The following is an 18,479-nucleotide window of genomic DNA, read 5'->3' on the forward strand; positions in this document are numbered from 1 at the left end:
TTCTCATTTACAACTGTGACCTGGCCAAGAGGGAGGTAAGGCAATAAAAATAGGCCATAGTGGCGAAATAATTACAATTTAGCAATTAAGCACTGGAGTGATAGATGTGCAGAAGATGAATGTGCAAGTAGAGATACTGGGGTGCAAAGGAGCAAAAAATATAAATAACAGTATGGGGATGAGGTAGTTGGATGGGCTATTTACAGATGGGCTATGTACAGGTGCAGTGATCTGTGAGCTGCTCTGACAGCTGGTGCTTAAAGTTAGTAAGGGAGATATGAGTCTCCAGCTTCAGTGATTTTTGCAATTCGTTCCAGTCATTGGCAGCAGAGAACTGAAAGGAAAGGCAGCCAAAGAGGAATTGGCTTTGCCGGTGACCAGTGAAATATACCTGCTGGAGCGCGTGCTACAGGTGGGTGCTGCTATGGTGACCAGTGAGCTGAGATAAGGCGGGGCTTTACCTAGCATCTATATTTACCTAGCATCTATATCTCAGAGTCCTGTATTCCTCCACCACTTCTGCTAGTTTACCCACCTAACATTAGCCTGTATCTCATTAGCACAACTCTGTGTATGAGCCGGTTCCCATATTATTACCATTCCAATTCACAAGCACTGTGTTAGCATAGCGCTTAGCGGTCAGTGTGCCATCCATCCATCCATAGACGCAGGCAGGCAGGCCTAAACCACACCCATTAAGGACGACTTGTTCCCAAGGTAATTAAATCAAGAATAAAACTGACACACGCTCTTGTCACACACACAAAACATCACACACACTGTTGTTCATATAAACACACAGCTGTTTAAATAAGCATACACACCTGCTTATAAACACCTGCTCACAAACACACACACACTCCCTTTCCCAGGCTCATTGATTCTGAATGGGCCACTCATACAGCCCACTCATAGTTTTCATATTGTCTCCCCCCTCTGACTATGAATGGACACCCTTGGAAATGAGTCCATGTTTTTGTTTCCTTATTGCCTTGTCAGCCTCATATGAGCTCACAATGCCAAAACACTGGCTAGTAGTGTTAACCAGGGGATTGTTTAACATTTAAATATTTGTGTTGTTTTGGTTGCTTGCGACCCGTGTTGCTTTCCTCCATATGGCCTGCGGAGAATAAACAGAGTTGGTAGTCTATACAACGTTCTAATGGGATCTGGTCTAAACGTTTTGCAGTATCACATACGCCGTATGTTTATACATGCATCGTCTTATTTATAGAAATTAGGGCCAAGGGTTATTTTTTTCTGGATCCAAGTTATAGCTAGAACTACTTTTGTCATGAACAAGTTTTGAATTGTAACAAGGTTCTTTACTGACCATGTGACCTGATTTCAGACAGTAGAAGCTGAGATGTGATGTGGCCTTAGAGAAAGTAGTGTTGACTGATGGGCTACAGAGAGTAGTGATATCTGTCTCTCTGTCTGCCTTTCTGTTTCTCTTTCGGTCTGTCGGTCTGCCTGTCAGAGAGCCTCTTACATTGAGCTGCAGGGTGTCTCGGTAAGAACAGTACAGTGTTAGTGGTTGTCACTTCAACGTGCTGCCCCTGTGTGATGATTGAGCTTTGCTGCGTTATCTCGTTGTTGCTCTTGTTGCTGACGGGGGATGATTTGAAGGATGTGTTGTCATAACAACACTTCAGAATTACAGTTTGAGGAGACTTTAAAAAGATAGAGACAGTTGTGTGTTCGAGCGTGTGTGTGTCTTCAGATGTATTACACTTGAAGTTTGAGGCAGTTGAAGGATGTCTGGGTCATTCCACGAAAAGAGTACCTTTTGCGTCCCTTTGATATTTTAAGGAGAAATTGTGCACCAATATTGCATTTTTACAAGGCTGTTATATTAAAGGGCCTATCAGCAGTTGAAAAAATAACAAAGACACTATTCCAGTAAAGAGGCAATACAGTGTTCTTCTACATTTACCTTGTTTAAAAACATTGGTGTATAGTATAACAGTTAAACTAAGCTCATGAGGCATACAATAAGTTATATTCTTCAAGAATCAATGAGTACATATCATTAATTTATAAGTTCAAAAATGTATGTACCAATTTATTTATGTGCTACTTGCCCCTTTAAATGAAGTGCCCTTTAATAACTTTTCATGTTCAAAATTGTGCACTCTCCTCAAACAATAGCATGGTATTCTTTCACTGTAATAGCTACTGTAAATTAGATTAACAAAAATGTAACCTTTCTGCCAATATCAGATATGTCTATGTACTGGGAAATGTTCTTGTTACTGACAACCTCATGCCAATCGCATTAGCCTACGTAAGCTCAACCGTCCCGTGGAAGGGACACCGATCCTGAAGAAGTTTTAATATACAAATTAGGCACATTTGGGCAGTCTTGATACAAAATTTTGAACACAAAAGCAATGTTTAATTGGATGAGTCTAAAACGTTGCACATACACTGATGCCATCTAGTGGCCAACATGTAAATTGCACCTGGGCTGGAATAATACATTATGGCCTTTCTCTTACATTTCAAAGATGATGGTACAAACAAATACAAAAGAACGGTTGTTTTTTTCTTTGTATTATCTTTTACCAGACCTATTGTGTTATATTCTATTACGTTCCTTTCGCCTTTCCATACACTTCAAAGTGTTTCCTTTCAAATGGTACCAAGAATATGCATATCCTTGCTTCAGGGCCTGAGCTACAGACAGATTTGGGTATGTCATTTTAGGCGAAAATTGAAAAAAAGGGGCTAATCTTTAATAAAGACTTGGTGAAGTGCCAAAATTCTGAAAGTTGACATGTCCTCTGTGCACCCTCTTTGACTTTCTCCACATTTTCACCATCGTTGTAAAGCCCTAGTTATTTAGTTGCTTGACAAAGTCATTAAGGAGATTATTATTTATTTCATGTGATTAATGATTCATTTATGTCTGTCCCTCATTTTAAGGTCAAACCTGTTACGGGAACTGCAGTCTCATTTTAATATGGTGAAACTCTTCCTTTTAAAATATGTTTTTCAAAAATAACATTAAACATCTGATAGTCAAATCATAGTGTAAAAGCAGGTGAGCTGGTTCGACTCTTTTTGTCCGTTTTCTGTTGTTTTGTGTTGGAAAACTGAGCTGGTCAAGCATAACATAACAGCACAGACTGGAATATGTTCCGGGATTCTTCCGATGGCATTGAGGAGTACACCACATAAGTCACTGGCTTCATCAATAAGATGACGTCGTCCCCACAGTGACTGTACTTACATACCCCAACCAGGAGCCATGGATTACAGGAAACATCCACACTGAGCTAAAGGGTAGAGTTGCTGCTTTCAAGGAGCGGGACTCTAACCCGGAAGCTTATAACAAATCCCGCTATGCCCTCCGACGAACCATCAAACAGACAAAGCGTCAATGCGGGACTAAGATCGAGTCGTACTACACCGGCTCTGATAATGGTCGGATGTGGCAGGGCCTGCAAACCATTACAGACTACAAAGGGAAGCACAGCCGAGAGCTGCCCAGTGACACGAGTCTACCAGACGAGCTAAACTACTTCTATGCTCGCTTCAAAGCAAATAACACTGAAACATGCATGAGCGCACCAGCTGTACCGGAAGACTGTGTGATCACGCTCTCTGCAGCCGATGTGAGTAAGACCTTTAGACAGATCAACATTCACAAGGCTGCGGGGCCAGACGGATCACCAGGACGTGTACTGCGAGCATGCGCTGACCAACTAGCAAGTGTCTTCACTGACATTTTCAACCTCTCCCTGTCCGAGTCTGTAATACTAACATGTTTCAAGCAGACCACCATAGTGCCTGTGCCCAAGAACACTAAGGTAACCTGCCTACTTGACTACCATCCCGTAGCACTCACGTCTGTAGCCATGAAGTGCTTTGAAAGGCTGGTCATGGCTCACATCAACACCATCATCCCAGAAACCCAAGACCCACTCCAATTTACATATCGCCCCAACAGATCCACAGATGACGCAGTCTCTAGTGCACTCCGTACTGCCCTTTCCCACCTGGACAAAAGGAACACCTATGTGAGAATTCTATTCATTGACTACAGTTCAGCGTTCAACACCATAGTGCCCTTTGAAGCTCATCAATAAGCTAAGGACCCTGGGACTTAACACCTCCCTCTGCAACTGGATCCTGGACTTCCTGACGGGCCGCCCCCAGGTGGTATGGGTAGGTAACAAGACATCCGCCACGCTGATCCTCAACACAGTGGCCCCTTAGGGGTGCGTGCTCAGCCCCCTCCTGTACTCCCTGTTCACTCATGACTGCACGGGCAGGCACGACTCCAACACATGCCGATGACACAACAGTGGTAGGCCTGATCACCGACAACAACAAGACAGCCTATAGGGAGGAGGTGATAGACCTGGCCTTGTAGGCAAGGACAACAACCTCTCCCTCAACGTGATCAAGACAAATGAGATGATTTTGCACTACAGGAAAAAGAGGACCGAGCACGCCCCCATTCTCATTGACGGGGCTGCAGTGGAGCAGGTTGAGAGCTTCAAGTTCCTTGCTGTCCACATCACCAACAAACTAACATGGTCCAAGCACACAATGACAGTCGTGAGCGGGCATGACAAAAGATTTGGCATGGGTCCTCAGATCCTCAAAAGGTTCTACAACTGCACCATCTGAGAGCACCCTGACTGGTTGCATCACTGCCTGGTATTGCTCGTTTTCTGAGCGCAAGACACTACAGAGGGTAGTGTGAACAGCCCAGTACATCCCTGGGGGCAAGCTTACTGCCATCCAGGACCTCTATACCAGGCGGTGTCAGAGGAAGGCCCTAAAAATAGTCAAGACTCCAGCCACCCTAGTCATAGACTGTTCTCTCTGCTACCACACGGCAAGCGGTACCAGAGCGCCAAGTCTAGGTCCAAGAGGCTTCTAAACAGCTTCTACCCCCAAGCCATGAGACTCCTGAACATCCCCTCCACACCACTGCCACTCTCTGTTGTCATCTATGCATAGTCACTTTAATTAACTCTACCTACATGTACATACGACCTCAACTAACCAGTGCCACCGCACATTGACTCTGTACCGGCACCCCCCTGTATATATTGTTCTTTTTTTACTACTGCTCTTAAATTACTTGTTACTTTTTTCTTATTCTTATCTATATTTACAAACTGCACTGTTGGATAGGGGCTCGTAAGTAAGCATTTCACTGTAAGGTTATATTCGGCGCATGTGACTAATACAATATGATTTGATTTGATGTTTGCAATAGAATAAGCTTTCAAATGATGCCCACCTGACCTAGATTGTGATTTGTAATGGAACGTTTTGTAATTGTGTGATGGTTAATTTGATTGAAGTTTTAAAAAGTCTTCTGAAGTTTGTTGTTTTTAACATGTCAGACTTGATTTGCCGTAATTTAACATTTATCAACCTGTAGTGGGGTGCATAATTGGCGGCAGAGAAGTCAGGCGCATGAGAGCAGAACTGGGTAAGAACCGGAGATTTATTAAGCAAAACCAACGGCATCCAGAACAAGAAGATAAATGGGCACAAAATAACCCATTGTGCGTTCATGGGGCACGTGCACAAGCACTACAATAAACAATCCCACACAAAGACATGGGGCAACAGAGGGTTAAATACACAACAAGTAAATTAGGGAATTGAAACCAGGTGTGTGGAAATACAAGACAAAACAAATGGGGGAAAAAAGTGTATCGGCGATGGCTAGAAGACCGGCGACGCCGAGCGCCGCCCGAACATGGAGAGGACCTGACTTCGGCGGAAGTCGTGACACAACCCCTACAAAAATGTCCATTAACTATAATCCACATAATAATTCACATTTTCGTTTGCTGCAGGGTTATTTTCCTGCTGCAGCAAACTGGCTCAAATTAAGATCCTACATCTGTATGCTTTTATAGTTCTTCTGTTAGAAACATTTCAATTTGGCCCAATCCATATAGGCCAGAGTAAGGGGTTAATTTGGTAGTATATATTTTTTATTTAACCTCTTGAGATGGGAAAACGTGTTTCTGGAACAGGAAGAGGACTGACAAATACAGCGATGAAAATAAAATGAGGGTCAAGTCCTGGGGGGCAGCCAGACAATATGGTGGTTTTGTCTGTTGTTTGTTTTCCATGATTGACTCCACACACAGACACAATCTTAACCTAAACCATTAGTGGGAAAAATGCTAAACTGACCAGAGATCAGCATCTAGGGGCAACTTCACCCTACACCGTAAGAACTAAGAGAGTGGTGTAGATAAGATAAGGACCTGGGTTAAGACCTCTCTGTTTTCTGTGTAAGAGGAGTAACTGATTCAGGGTCCGTTTTTCTTAGAGCACTGAGCAGAATGCAGGTTCAGCAGCGACAGTGTAGAGCTGTGTGTTTGACAGAGCGGTATTAATCAGCCGTGTGTGTTTGTGTCTCGTACTGTCAGCAGTAGCAGAGGTAGCTGATCCAAGCTTCTTTATTTTAGCCTTCCCTCATTCATCCATCTTCGGTGTCCGCCGTGACATAGTTGACACGGAGGCTGAATCTCACAAACACACACACACTTTCGCACACCGCAGACATGCCATCCATCACCCTTAACCCTTTACATTTGTGGGAATTAGCCTATATGTATAGTGCTAAATTGAAATGTTTCTTACAGAAGAAATATGATAAGCGTGGTAGCAATTTAAAAATCTGGTAGCAGTTAAATCTCTTTGGAGATTATGGCGACATTTTCAGACTAAAGGTGAGGACACAACAGTTCACCTGGCACAAGCCTGAATCCAAACATCACACTTTTGATTTTATATGCGATCGCTGATGAATTTGTTTTTGTACAACGCCCCTCATTTTGAAGTCACACAAACGACTTCTAGGATGGCAGTTACAGATTGAATGTATGTAGCGATCGATAGAGCAGCGGAATGAAATTCAGGGTGAGTCGTCAGGCAGAGAGCTTTCAACTTTTAAGTGCTTTTTTTGGGCTCTCCTAGCTGTGCCGTTGAGGAACTGAGGCAAGCACGCTTGTAGTTTTTTTGTTTGGAACACAGTCCTGCATCCCCACCATCACACAATTACTGCTGTTGATCGTACGGTTTTGTTGTGCATAGAATGGAGTCATTCAGGTGCATGTTTCCGCAAAAACAAAATTCTTCACAATAGAGCTCGCCAGTTTGTAGTCCTAAAAGCCTTATACATTTTGTTCTATGATATAATATCAGGCAGTTAACTTTTATGAATTATAAAGGCTTTATGTGCTTAATTTGATGATATAAATGCTTCAAAATTCACAAAAAGTGACGTTAGCTGATGAAGATTATCTCATAGAACAAAACATCTAAGATCTCCTAAGCTCGTACCGCTGCACATAGACTCGGTCCTGGTATTTCTTGTATATAGCCTCGTTATTATTATTATTGTGTTCATATTTTCTGTGTTACTATTTCCTCCTACCCACATGTTCATACTGTATTACCTCAACTACAACTTTTTCCACATTTTGTTTAGTTACAGCCTTATTCTAAAATGGATTACATTTAAACAAAAAATCCTCAGCAATCTACACACAATACCCCATATTGATAAAGCGAAAACAGGTTTTTGAATTGTTTTGCAAATTGAATACCTTATTTACATAAGTATTCAGACCCTTTGCTATGAGACTCGAAATTGAGCTCAGGTGCATCCTGTTTCCATTGACCATCCTTGAGATATTTCTACAACTTGATTGGTCCCACAGTTGACAGTGCATGTCAGAGCAAAAACCAAGCCATGAGGTTGAAGGAATTGTCCGTATAGCTCCGAGACAGGATTGTGTCAAGGCACAGGTCTGGGGAAGGGTACCAAAACATTTCTGCACCATTGAAGGTCCCCAATAACACAGTGGCCCCCATCATTATTAAATGGAAGAAGTTTGCAACCACCAAGACCCTTCCTAGAGCTGGCTGCCCAGCCAAACTGAGCAATCAGGGGAGAAGGGCCTTGGTCAGGGAGGTGACCAAGAACCCGATGGTCACATTGTCAGAGTTCCTCTGTGAAGATGGAGGAACCTTCCAGAAGGACAACCACCTCTACAGCACTCCACCAATCAGGCCTTTATCGTAGAGTGGCCAGATGGAAGCCACTCCTCAGTAAAAGGCACATGACAGCCCGCTTGGAGTTTGCCAAAAGGCACCTAAAGACTCTCAGACCATGAGAAACAAGATTCTCTGGTCTGATGAAACCAAGATTGAACTCTTTGGCCTGAATGGCAAGTGTCACATCTGGAGGAAACCTGGCACCATCCCTACGGGGAAGCATGGTGGTGGCAGCAGCATTCTGTGGGGATGTTTTTCAGAGGTAGGGACTGGGAGACTAGTCAGGATTGAGGCAAAGATGAACGGAGCAAAGTACAGAGAGATCCTTGATGAAAACCTGCTCCAGAGCCATCAGGACCTCAGACTGGGGGCGAAGGTTCACCTTCCAACAGGACAACGACCCTACACACACAGGGGTGGCAGCGTAGCCTAGTGGTTAGAGCGTAGGACTAGTAACCGAAAGGTTACAAGATCGAATCCCCGAGCTGACAAGGTACAAATCTGTCGTTCTGCCCCTGAACAAGGCAGTTAAACCACTGTTCCTAGGCCGTCATTGAAAATAAGAATTTGTTCTTAACTGACTTGCCTAGTTAAATAAAGGTAAAAAATAATAATAATAAGCAATGCAGGAGTGGCTTCAGGACAAGTCAATGAATGTCCTTGAGTGGCTCAGCCAGAGCCCGGACTTGAACCCGATCAAACAGCTCTGGAGAGACCTGAAAATAGCTGTGCAGTGATGCTCCCCATCCAACCTGGTGGATCTGCATAGAAGAATGGAAGAAACTCCCCAAATACAGGTGTGCCAAGCTTGTAATGTCATACCCAAGAAGACTTGATGCTGTAATCGCTGCCAAAGGTGCTTCAACAATCTAGTAAAGGGTCTGAATACTTATGTAAATGTGATATTTTTTCTTTGTCAATATGGGCGATTGTGTTTAGATTGATGAGGAAAATGTTTTTGTAATCCATTTTACAATAAGGCTGTAAGGTAACAAAGTCAACGGGGTCTGAATACTTTCTGAAAACACTGTATTAACCGAAAACAGCGTCTAATATGGACAACTGTTGGTTTCAATGTAATCTACTCATATGCCATTTCGTGGTGGTTCCCATCTTTCTAGATCTGGATTTAGAGAGCCAGTTACTAGCACTCAGTGCGCACTGAACCAGACAGTGGATGAATATGAAATGTTTGGCTGCGAGTGATTAAAATAAAAAATCTGCCTCTAAGAAAGTTACTTGAAGAATGTTATGGATGTTTTGTGTACAAAGGTAATGACTAAAGTGTCTGTCTTGTTTAAAAAATAATAGTAATTTGACTTGTCTCTGTGGGAATTGTCTTTTTGGGCTATTTCTTCAACTAAACTGCAATACCAGAGCGGGCCTGCAGTGAAAAGCGTGCTTCCAGACCGGAAACACTGAGGCCGTGTTCTCAACCCCTACACGGTTGTAAAGGGTTAATGAGAGACAGATCTGCTGGGACTGACACACTCCTTCTCTTTCTTCTCCTTTTTTTCTCTCCTCTCTTCTCCTTCTTTCCCTTATTTAGGCTACCTTCCCTCCCTTCCTCCTCTCTTTTCACCGCTCTTCCTTGTTTTGTCTCCTCTGATTCCTCCCTCTCTCACATTTTGTCTTCTGTAACTCTCGCTCTGTCTGTCACTCTCACTGTTTGTTTGTCTGCCTGTCTCTCTCTCTCTCTCTCACTGTCACTCTCTCATCTTTCTTGTGGTGGTTTGTTCGCTGTGCTGCAGAATTGGGTTTTTGTGTCTGTGTGCATGTCTGTCGTCTGCCGTTGTGTCTGTCATTTTCTTTGTGTGTGTGTGTGTCTGTCTGTCGTTCTGTCTTTCTCTTTGTGTGTGTGTGTATGTTTGTGTGTGTGTGACTGTGTCTGTGTGTGGTCACAGTACTGTGCTTCAACATATGCTGTGTAGGAGCAGGGGCCGGGAGAGAGACCTGCAGGGGCGGGGTCAAGCCTTCTGTCAACCTGGCAGCTCTCGCTCTGTGTGTCAGTGTGTGTGTGTGTGTGAGGGGGGGGTTTAGCCTGATCCTGATATCTACTGCCCTCGAAGGAATACAGTGCATGATGGGAAAGCTGAGCAGACACATCTGACACTGTGAATCACCTGCCATACCACGGCCAGAAACCTCTCTGTCTCACAGACACACACACACACACACACACACACACACACACTTGACACAACATGGTTAAACCTAGAAAACGTGTCATTACACACATTCAACAACACACACTCAGCATTATTTTGCTGCCATTTACTGTTTTCTATGTCCACAGTGGGAATGTGCTTCAGCTCAGTCCCCACCCTACTGCTGCAGTATCTCTCTCTTTCCTCCCTTTCCCTCTCTCTCTCTCACACCATCCCCTTTATCTCTCCCCCTCTCTCCCTTCCCTCACTTCCATCTCTCTCGCTTCCCCTCTCTTCCCTATCTCTCTCCCGCCCCCTCTCTTCCCATCTCTCTCTCCTCCCCCACCTCACTCTCCCGCTCCCCCTTTTCTCTTTCCCTCTCCCTGCATCTCTCCCTCCCCATGTCACCCACCCTCTTTCTGTCTCTCTCTCTCTGTCCCCCTCTCTCTCTCTGTCTAGTGAATAATAGATGATGTGCTTTAGGTACAGAGTGCTGCTTTCTCTGTCAGATGACACAGACTGGGAGGAGGTGGCTCTTGTTCATGTCTGTTTCTACTGCAAGTATGTGTTTCTACTGAGATGATGTGTGTTTCTACTGCAAGTGTGTGTCTACATTACATTTCAATACTGCAGATCTTCTATCCTGGTTCTCCCCTATTTAACCATCACCATCACTCACTCACACACACACACACACACACACACACACACACACACACACACCCTCTGCAGCAGTGTCAGTTCCAGTGTTATAGATCCTGCAGCGTGTGGCGTGTGTGTGTGTGAATGTAGTGGGAGCAGTGTGGATTGGTCTGGATAAACAGGGATTACAGGGAAAACAGTTGAGCCCGGCCCAATCTCTCCCTGCGCCTCATCAATCCTATGTGTGTGTGTATGTGTGCGTGCGAGTGTGAGTGTGCAAAGGCTCAAATTCCTTTGTGGATCGATACAGTGTTGATCTGAGGTTATTTAAAGTTCTGCCTCGGCTCAGAGAAGTCAGTAGACCTGAAGACATCTTAGCTACCCAACCTCATCTGACATCACACTTTGGTTTAAATACTATTCGAAATCATATCAGCTACTTTATCTGGGCTTGATTGAGCCTGCCTGGTGAAATAGAAACAATAGAATAGTCCCAAAGCTGCAAACCCTACCCATCTGGCACTCCAAGCAGGCTAGAGAAAATACTCAAAAGTATTTGAAGGATTTTCAAATACTAATTGAACCCAGATCTGGAAGACATTTTCGTTGTTCTTTCTCCACCCTGATCTGAGGCCAGGGTTTATATGTGGTCACAGTTTATGTGACGAAACAAGTATAGTGTAGAGAATCATTGTACCATCTAAACTGCTGTGAAATGTCTTTTCCATAACCAAAAATATTGTATTTATAGCTGTTTGAAGCTGGTGTACACAACCGAAAGTAAAAGCCGCAAAAACAAAACTTAAGAGCAGAAGGGATAGAACGCATCTACCGCTTCTTAGACTTACTTTCAATGAAAATGACATATCTATAACTCACATTTCTATGTGAATTTGGTCGGGTTGCGCAAAAAGTTACATATTGTAGCTTTAAAATCTCTACGGGATCGGTGTCCCTATTCCGGGATGGTTGAGTTAACGTCCGCTGATGTGATTAGCATGACGTTGGAAATAACAAGAACATTTCCCAGGACATAGACATGTCTTATGTGGGCAGAAAGCGTCAATTCTTGTTAATCTAACTGCACTGGTCCAATTTACAGTAGCTATTACAGTGAAAAAATACCATGCTATTGTTTGAGAGTGCACAACAACAAAAAATGGTTATCACCGCAACTGGTTTGATACTTCACCTCTGAAGGTAAATAATGTACTTACATTTAGTAATCTTGCTCTGATTTGTAATTCTGAGGGCCCCAGAGATAAAATGTAGCATAGTTTTGTTTTATAAAATACATTTTTATATTCAAATGTAGTAACTGGGTTCTACAGTTTGAACCACTGCTGTCTCTGGCTTCACACCCACCCCGCTCGGCCATATAGATGTGTGAAAGTTAGTATATAAGATAATGATCCATCATGTATGACATTCCTGGGAGTGTGTAAACTTAAATGTTGTATTACCATATAATTTTTGTATGTTCTCTATAGTTATGTGTTTGAAAATGTATCAATTGACCAATTCGGCACATTTGGGTAGACTTGATATAAAATATTGTCCAGTATTGCAGTGCTTCACTGGATCAGCCTGAAACTTTGCACACACACTCCTTCCATCTAGTGGCCAAAATATGAATTGCGCCTGAACTGCAATATTATATTATGGCCTTTCTCTTGCATATAAATTTTTTGGGGGAAAACAAGTTTTTTTTGTTTGTATTATCTTTTACTAGATCTAATGTGTTATATTCTCCTACATTAATTTCACATTTCCACCCACTTCAGAGTGTTTCCTTTCAAATGGTATCAAGAATATGCATATCCTTGCTACAGGCAGTTAAATTTTTTTTTAAAAGGGTCAGATCCTTAAGAGGTTGCACCAAACTGATCAGGGAACAGTATTCATGATTTTTAATAATAATACAAATATTCCAAAACATCCATCCTGCTTGCAACAAGACACTGAAGTAATACTGCAAAAAATATAACACATTACTGAGTACCGCTCTCCATATTTCCAAGCATAGTGGTGGCTGCATAATTTTATGAGTATGCTTGTAATCGTTAAGGACTGGTGAGTTTTTCAGGATACAAAATGAACAGAATGGAGCTAAGCACAGGCAAAATCCTAGATGAAAACTTGGTTCAGTATGCTTTCCGCTAGACACTGGGAAATGAATTCACCTTTCAGCAGGACAATAACCTAAAACACAAGCTCAAATCTACACTAGAGTTGCTTACCAAGAAGACAATGAATGTTCCTCAGTGGCCGAGTTACAGTTAAAGACTTACATATTCTTCAAAATCTATGGCAAGACCTGAAAATTGTTGTCTAGCAATGATCAACAGCTAATTTGACAGAGCTTGAATAAAAATAAAAAAGAATAATCGGCCAATGTTGCACAATCCAGGTGTGGAAAGCTCTTAGAAACTTACCCAGAAAGACTCACAGCTGTAATCGCTGCCAGATGTGCTTCTACAAAGTATTGACTCGGGTGTGAATACTTATGTAAATGGGATATTTCTGTATTTCATTTTCAATAAATTAGCAAACATTTCTAAAAGCAAGTTTTCACTTTGTGATTATGGGGTTTGTGTGAAGATAAGTGTTAGGAAAAATTTATATTTAAGAATTTTTTTCATTCATGCTGTAACACAACAAATGTGGAGTAAGACAAAGGGGTATGAATACTTTCTGAAGGCACCGTATATACTGTACAGTACAGAGGCCCAGCCCGTATCTCTGACCTTATTAGTGTGTGAACAGCATCCCATTGCTATAACCCCATCCCATACTGACTAGTAATAAAACTAGGGGTCCCCAATTAATTTCAGTCGTCGGCCAATTTTTCCTTGAGCGGATGATCGGGGGACTGGTACATAGTTATAAATAATTTGCACACTGAAAATTGACTTCAAGAATCCCAAACAGATATAGTATTTGATTTTTTTCAATATTTTTTTTTACAAACCTTGATTAAGTTTGCATGGCTACCCAGACTCCTTGCTCCGGCCAAACGCTACACCACGCCCACAGACGTTAGTTTCGTCTCCGCAATGAATCTGGATCTGAGTACCTCCCCGATGATTTCTAGAACAGAAAAATAGTCTAGCTTTTCTGACCGGTCCCGGAGACCGATGAGTTGGGCCAGAGCCAGAAAACACGTGGGTGAAGTGGCAGCTTGAAAATGTCTCATTGGCTTTGATACTCTGATTGATTGGAGATGCTCCAATCGCTGATTACTTTTTTATACACTACACCTCATTTTGACGTCACCACAAACGACTTCAATGATGGCAGTCTCAGACTGAAGTATGTAGCGAACGATAGAGCAGTGGAAGAATTCAGTTTGAGTTGTCAGGCTATTGCCCTTACCCACCTATACAAGAGGAAAAATATGTGAGAATGATGTTCATTGACTACAGCTCAGCGTGTCCCCTCCAAGCTCGTCACCAAGCTTACGACCCTGGGACTGAACGCCTCCCTCTGCAACTGGATCCTGGACTTCCTGACGGGCCGACCCCAGGTGGTGAGTGTAGGCATCGTTACAGACTCCCACCACCCAAGCCATAGACTGTTCTCTCTGCTTCCGCATGGCAAACGGTACCGGTGCATCAAGTCTGACACCAACAGACTCCAGAACAGCTCCTATCCCCATGCCATACGACTGCTAAATAGCTAACTAAATAGCTAACAAAATGGCTACACGGACTATCTGAGTTGACCCTTGTATTTTATTCTTATTTTTACTCTGTCTCTATGCACACTCACAGGGCCCTACACACTTACGCACACTGATACTCCAACACACATAAACAGTCACTCCATCATTTGCTCACACACACATAGTATGCACATACATTTATACTGACTACACACACCCACTCACATACAATCATCATATACGCTGCTGCTACTCTGTTGATCGTATTCTGTATCCTGATTGCTAGTCACCTTTACCACTATACATATCTACCTCTATCAATAAAGTATCCCTGCACATTGTAAATATGGTACTGGAACTGACCCTGGATATAGTATGCTTACTTACTTTATTGTGTTCTTGTTATTCCTTATTTGTATATCTTCTTTATTTTTGTTCTACCTTGTTATTTCTAGTATTGTATTGTTATTGATTATTGCATTCTTGGGGTTAGAGCTAGCAAGAAAGGCATTTCACTGTACTTCTGCATGTGACATTCAAACGTGAAACACAGATTTACCACCCAACACCACCACCTGGGTCAGTGACTTGCTTATACACAGTATATCACTATCTGACAAGCTCCTATATATTATTGTTTCATTTCTCCCACAACAGTATACTCTCCCTCTAATACATATACACTAAGTATACAAAACATTAAGAACACCTGCTCTTTCCTTGGCTTAGAATGATCAGGTGAATCCAGGTGAAATCTATGATCCCTTATTGATGTCACTTGTTAAATCCACTTCAATCGGTGTATATGAAGGGGAGGAGACCGGTTAAAGAAGGAATTTTAAGTCTTTGAGACACACCGGTTTGTGGGGGAGGGGGGGTGCAACTCAATATTAGGAAGGTGTTCCTGATGTTTGGTATAATCTCTGTGTGGTGTGTGTGTGTGTGTGTGTGTGTGTGTGTGTGTGTGTGTGTGTGTGTGTGTGGTGTGTGTGTGTGTGTGTGTGTGTGTGTGTGTGTGTGGTTCTACCTATGATGTGAAATAGAAATTGGATGAATCTACACAGACTGTGGCTGTGAGACAAAGGAATTGTATTACTTTTATATTACTTTAGAATCCCCAAGGGGAAATGGATTTGTCAACGCAGCAAACACAATAGACTACTATAAAAACTCTCCCTTCTGAATGAACGCTACTTCCACTCCACCACTGCTTTGATCTCCTCCCATCAGGTCGGACATACCAGACAATAAAATGTCGCTCTGAAAGCTTCGGTAGGAGGTTCAACCCTGGGGCTGTCACTATAATGAACAATTCTATGTGCTGTGCCTTCAGAAAGTATTCATACCCCTTGCCTTACAGTGCCTTCGGAAAGTATTCAGACCCCTTGACTTTTCACATTTTGATACGTTACAGCCTTATTCTAAAATGGATTAAATATAAAAAAATCATCAGCAATCTACACACAATACCCCATAATGACAGTGAAACATGTTTTTAGAAAGTTTTGCAAATGTATAACAAATTAAAACAGAAATACCTTATTTACATAAGTATTCAGACCCTTTGCTATGAGACTCAAAATTGAGCTCAGGTTCATCCTGTTTCCATTGACCATCCTTGAGATGTTTCTACAACTTGATTGGAGTCCACCTGTGGTAAATTCAATTGACTGGACATGATTTGGAAAGGCACACAGCTGTTTATATAAGGTCCCACAGTTGACAGTGCATGTAGGAGCAAAAACCAAGCCATGAGGTTGAAGGAATTGTCCATAGAGCTCCGAGACAGGATTGATCTGGGGAAGGGTACCAAAACATTTCTGCAGCATTGAAGGTCGCCAAGAACACAGTGCCCTTCGTCATTCTTAAATGGAAGAAGTTTGGAACCACTAGAGCTGACCTCCCGGCCAAACTAAGCAATTGGGGGAGGAGGGCCAAGAACCCGATGGTCACACTGACAGAGCTCCAGAGTTCCTCTATGGAGAAGAGAGAAACTTCCAGAAGGGCAACCATCTCTGCAACACTCCACCAATCAGGCCTTTATGGTAGAGTGGCCAGACAGAAGCCACTCCTCAGTAAAAGGCACATGACAGCCCGCTTGTTTGTCAAAAAGCACCTAAAGACTCTCAGACCATGAGAAACAAGATTCTCTGGCCTGAATGCCAAGCGTCACGTCTGGATTTGTCATTATGGGGTATTGTGTATAGTTTGATGAGGGATTAAAAAAAAAAAATCTTTAGAATAAGGCTGTAACGTTACAAAATGTCCCGTGTGGCTCAGTTGGTAGAGCATTTTTCTAACTAGAACTTGTGTCTCCATTAGTAATACCTGTGTGTGGCATGGGGCACTGCATGCCAGCTTTGTCTGTGTGCCAGCCTTTGCCAAGTCTCCAACCATCCCTCTCCATCTCTCTCTCTCTCCTTCCTCCCCATCTCTTTCGCCAACCCTCCCATCTCTGTCACTCTCCCCCCTCTCTCCATCTCTCTTTCTCTCTCCCTCCCCCCTCCCTCCAACCGTCTACCTCTCTCCCTCCCTTTCTCCAGTCCCTCTTGTCAACAATGGTAGCTGTTCAGATCTAATGATGCCGTAGTAGTAGAGCCAGTCGGTGTTAAATATCAACCGCTCCTGTGCCTTTTAACACTCACTGACTGAAGGTTGGGATTCATTACCTGGGCAACACTATTTTGTACATTCTAAAAAGCCTCTGAGAAAAGGTCTCTTGCTCTCTTATTTTCTCTAATCATGCATATAAATATATTTCTCTAGGTGTGTTGTGTTTTGCTTGACTATAAATGTTTTGTGATTTTAGAACTTCCAGGCCCTCCCAAGGCAACCGGTGCAGATCACTAAGAAGCAATATGTTCAAGGTACAGTTAATCACACAACACACACACACATTCAAATCCGGTCTAATTATGCATTATGCACAGCCTCTCCATATATTCAAGGTAAAATGAATCACCCCTACCACACACACACGCACGCACACAAACACACACACACACACGCTGATCTTAACTTTTTTTGTACAGGCTTCCTAATATTTTCACTCTGTCATTTAGGTTAGTATTGTGGAGTAACGACAATGTTGTTGATCCTTTCTCAGTTTTCTCCTATCACAGCCATTAAACTCTGTAAATGTTTTAAAGTCACCATTGGCCTCAATCCCTGAGCAGTTTCCTTCCTCTCCGGCAACAGTTGTTTACAGGAGATTCGTCACACTAGTCTTGCAGACATGTACATGTTCTCTCTCTTTTTATTCACCCTGGTCATTACTAGTTCTATGGTTTTCTTTCTCCCTGCCTTTGGTGATTCGTAGGTGCTAGCATCAGCACCCCCTGCCCTGCCACTCACCCATCATATCCCCAGAGCACCTACTCATCAACTCTTTCTCTCGCTCTCTCTCTAACTCTCTTTTTCTCTCTCTCTCAATTCAAGGACTTTATTGGCATGGGAAACATATGTTAACTTTGCCAATGCAAGTGAAGTAGACAATGAACAAAAGTGAAATAAACAATAACAATTAACAGTAAACATTATACAGAAGTTCCAAAAGAATAAAGATATTTCAAATGTTTAGATTTTCTACTGCGAAGTTTACGCATTCACCATTACAGTGGAACGTTTTGTCCAGGAAGTTGTCTATAAGGGATTGAATTTGTTGTTGCCTAATTGTTTTCTGGTAGGTTTCCACACTACTTTCCTTCCATCTATAGCATTTCTTAATATTATTCACTTCCTTTGGCTTTGATGCCTCATGATTGAGTATTGCTCTGTTCAAGTAGACTGATTTTGCTGTGATCTGATAAGGGTGTCAGTGGGCTGACTGAACGCTCTGAGAGACTCTGGATTGAGGTCAGTGATAAAGTAGTCTACAGTACTACTGCCAAGAGATGAGCTATAGGTGTACCTACCATAGGAGTCCTCTCTCTCTCTCTCTCTCTCTCTCTCTCTCTCTCTCTCTCTCTCTCTCTCTC

At 42.7% G+C, this 18,479-nt stretch overlaps 1 protein-coding gene across 1 annotated transcript in view; it reads left to right on the forward strand.

The window, feature by feature from the left end:
• poln (polymerase (DNA directed) nu) overlaps window positions 1-18,479 on the forward strand; it is a 71,636-nt gene that overhangs the window by 20,890 nt on the left and 32,267 nt on the right. Inside the window, exon 13 of the mRNA XM_014206966.3 lies at window positions 17,312-17,369. Within this exon, the coding sequence (XP_014062441.3) occupies window positions 17,312-17,369 (58 nt within the window). The remainder of the gene's footprint in view (window positions 1-17,311; window positions 17,370-18,479) is intronic.

The sequence above is a fragment of the Salmo salar genome, chromosome 07 (assembly GCF_965601325.2).
Source record: "Salmo salar chromosome 07, fSalSal1, whole genome shotgun sequence".
In the NCBI taxonomy this organism is placed as follows: Eukaryota; Metazoa; Chordata; class Actinopteri; order Salmoniformes; family Salmonidae; genus Salmo; species Salmo salar.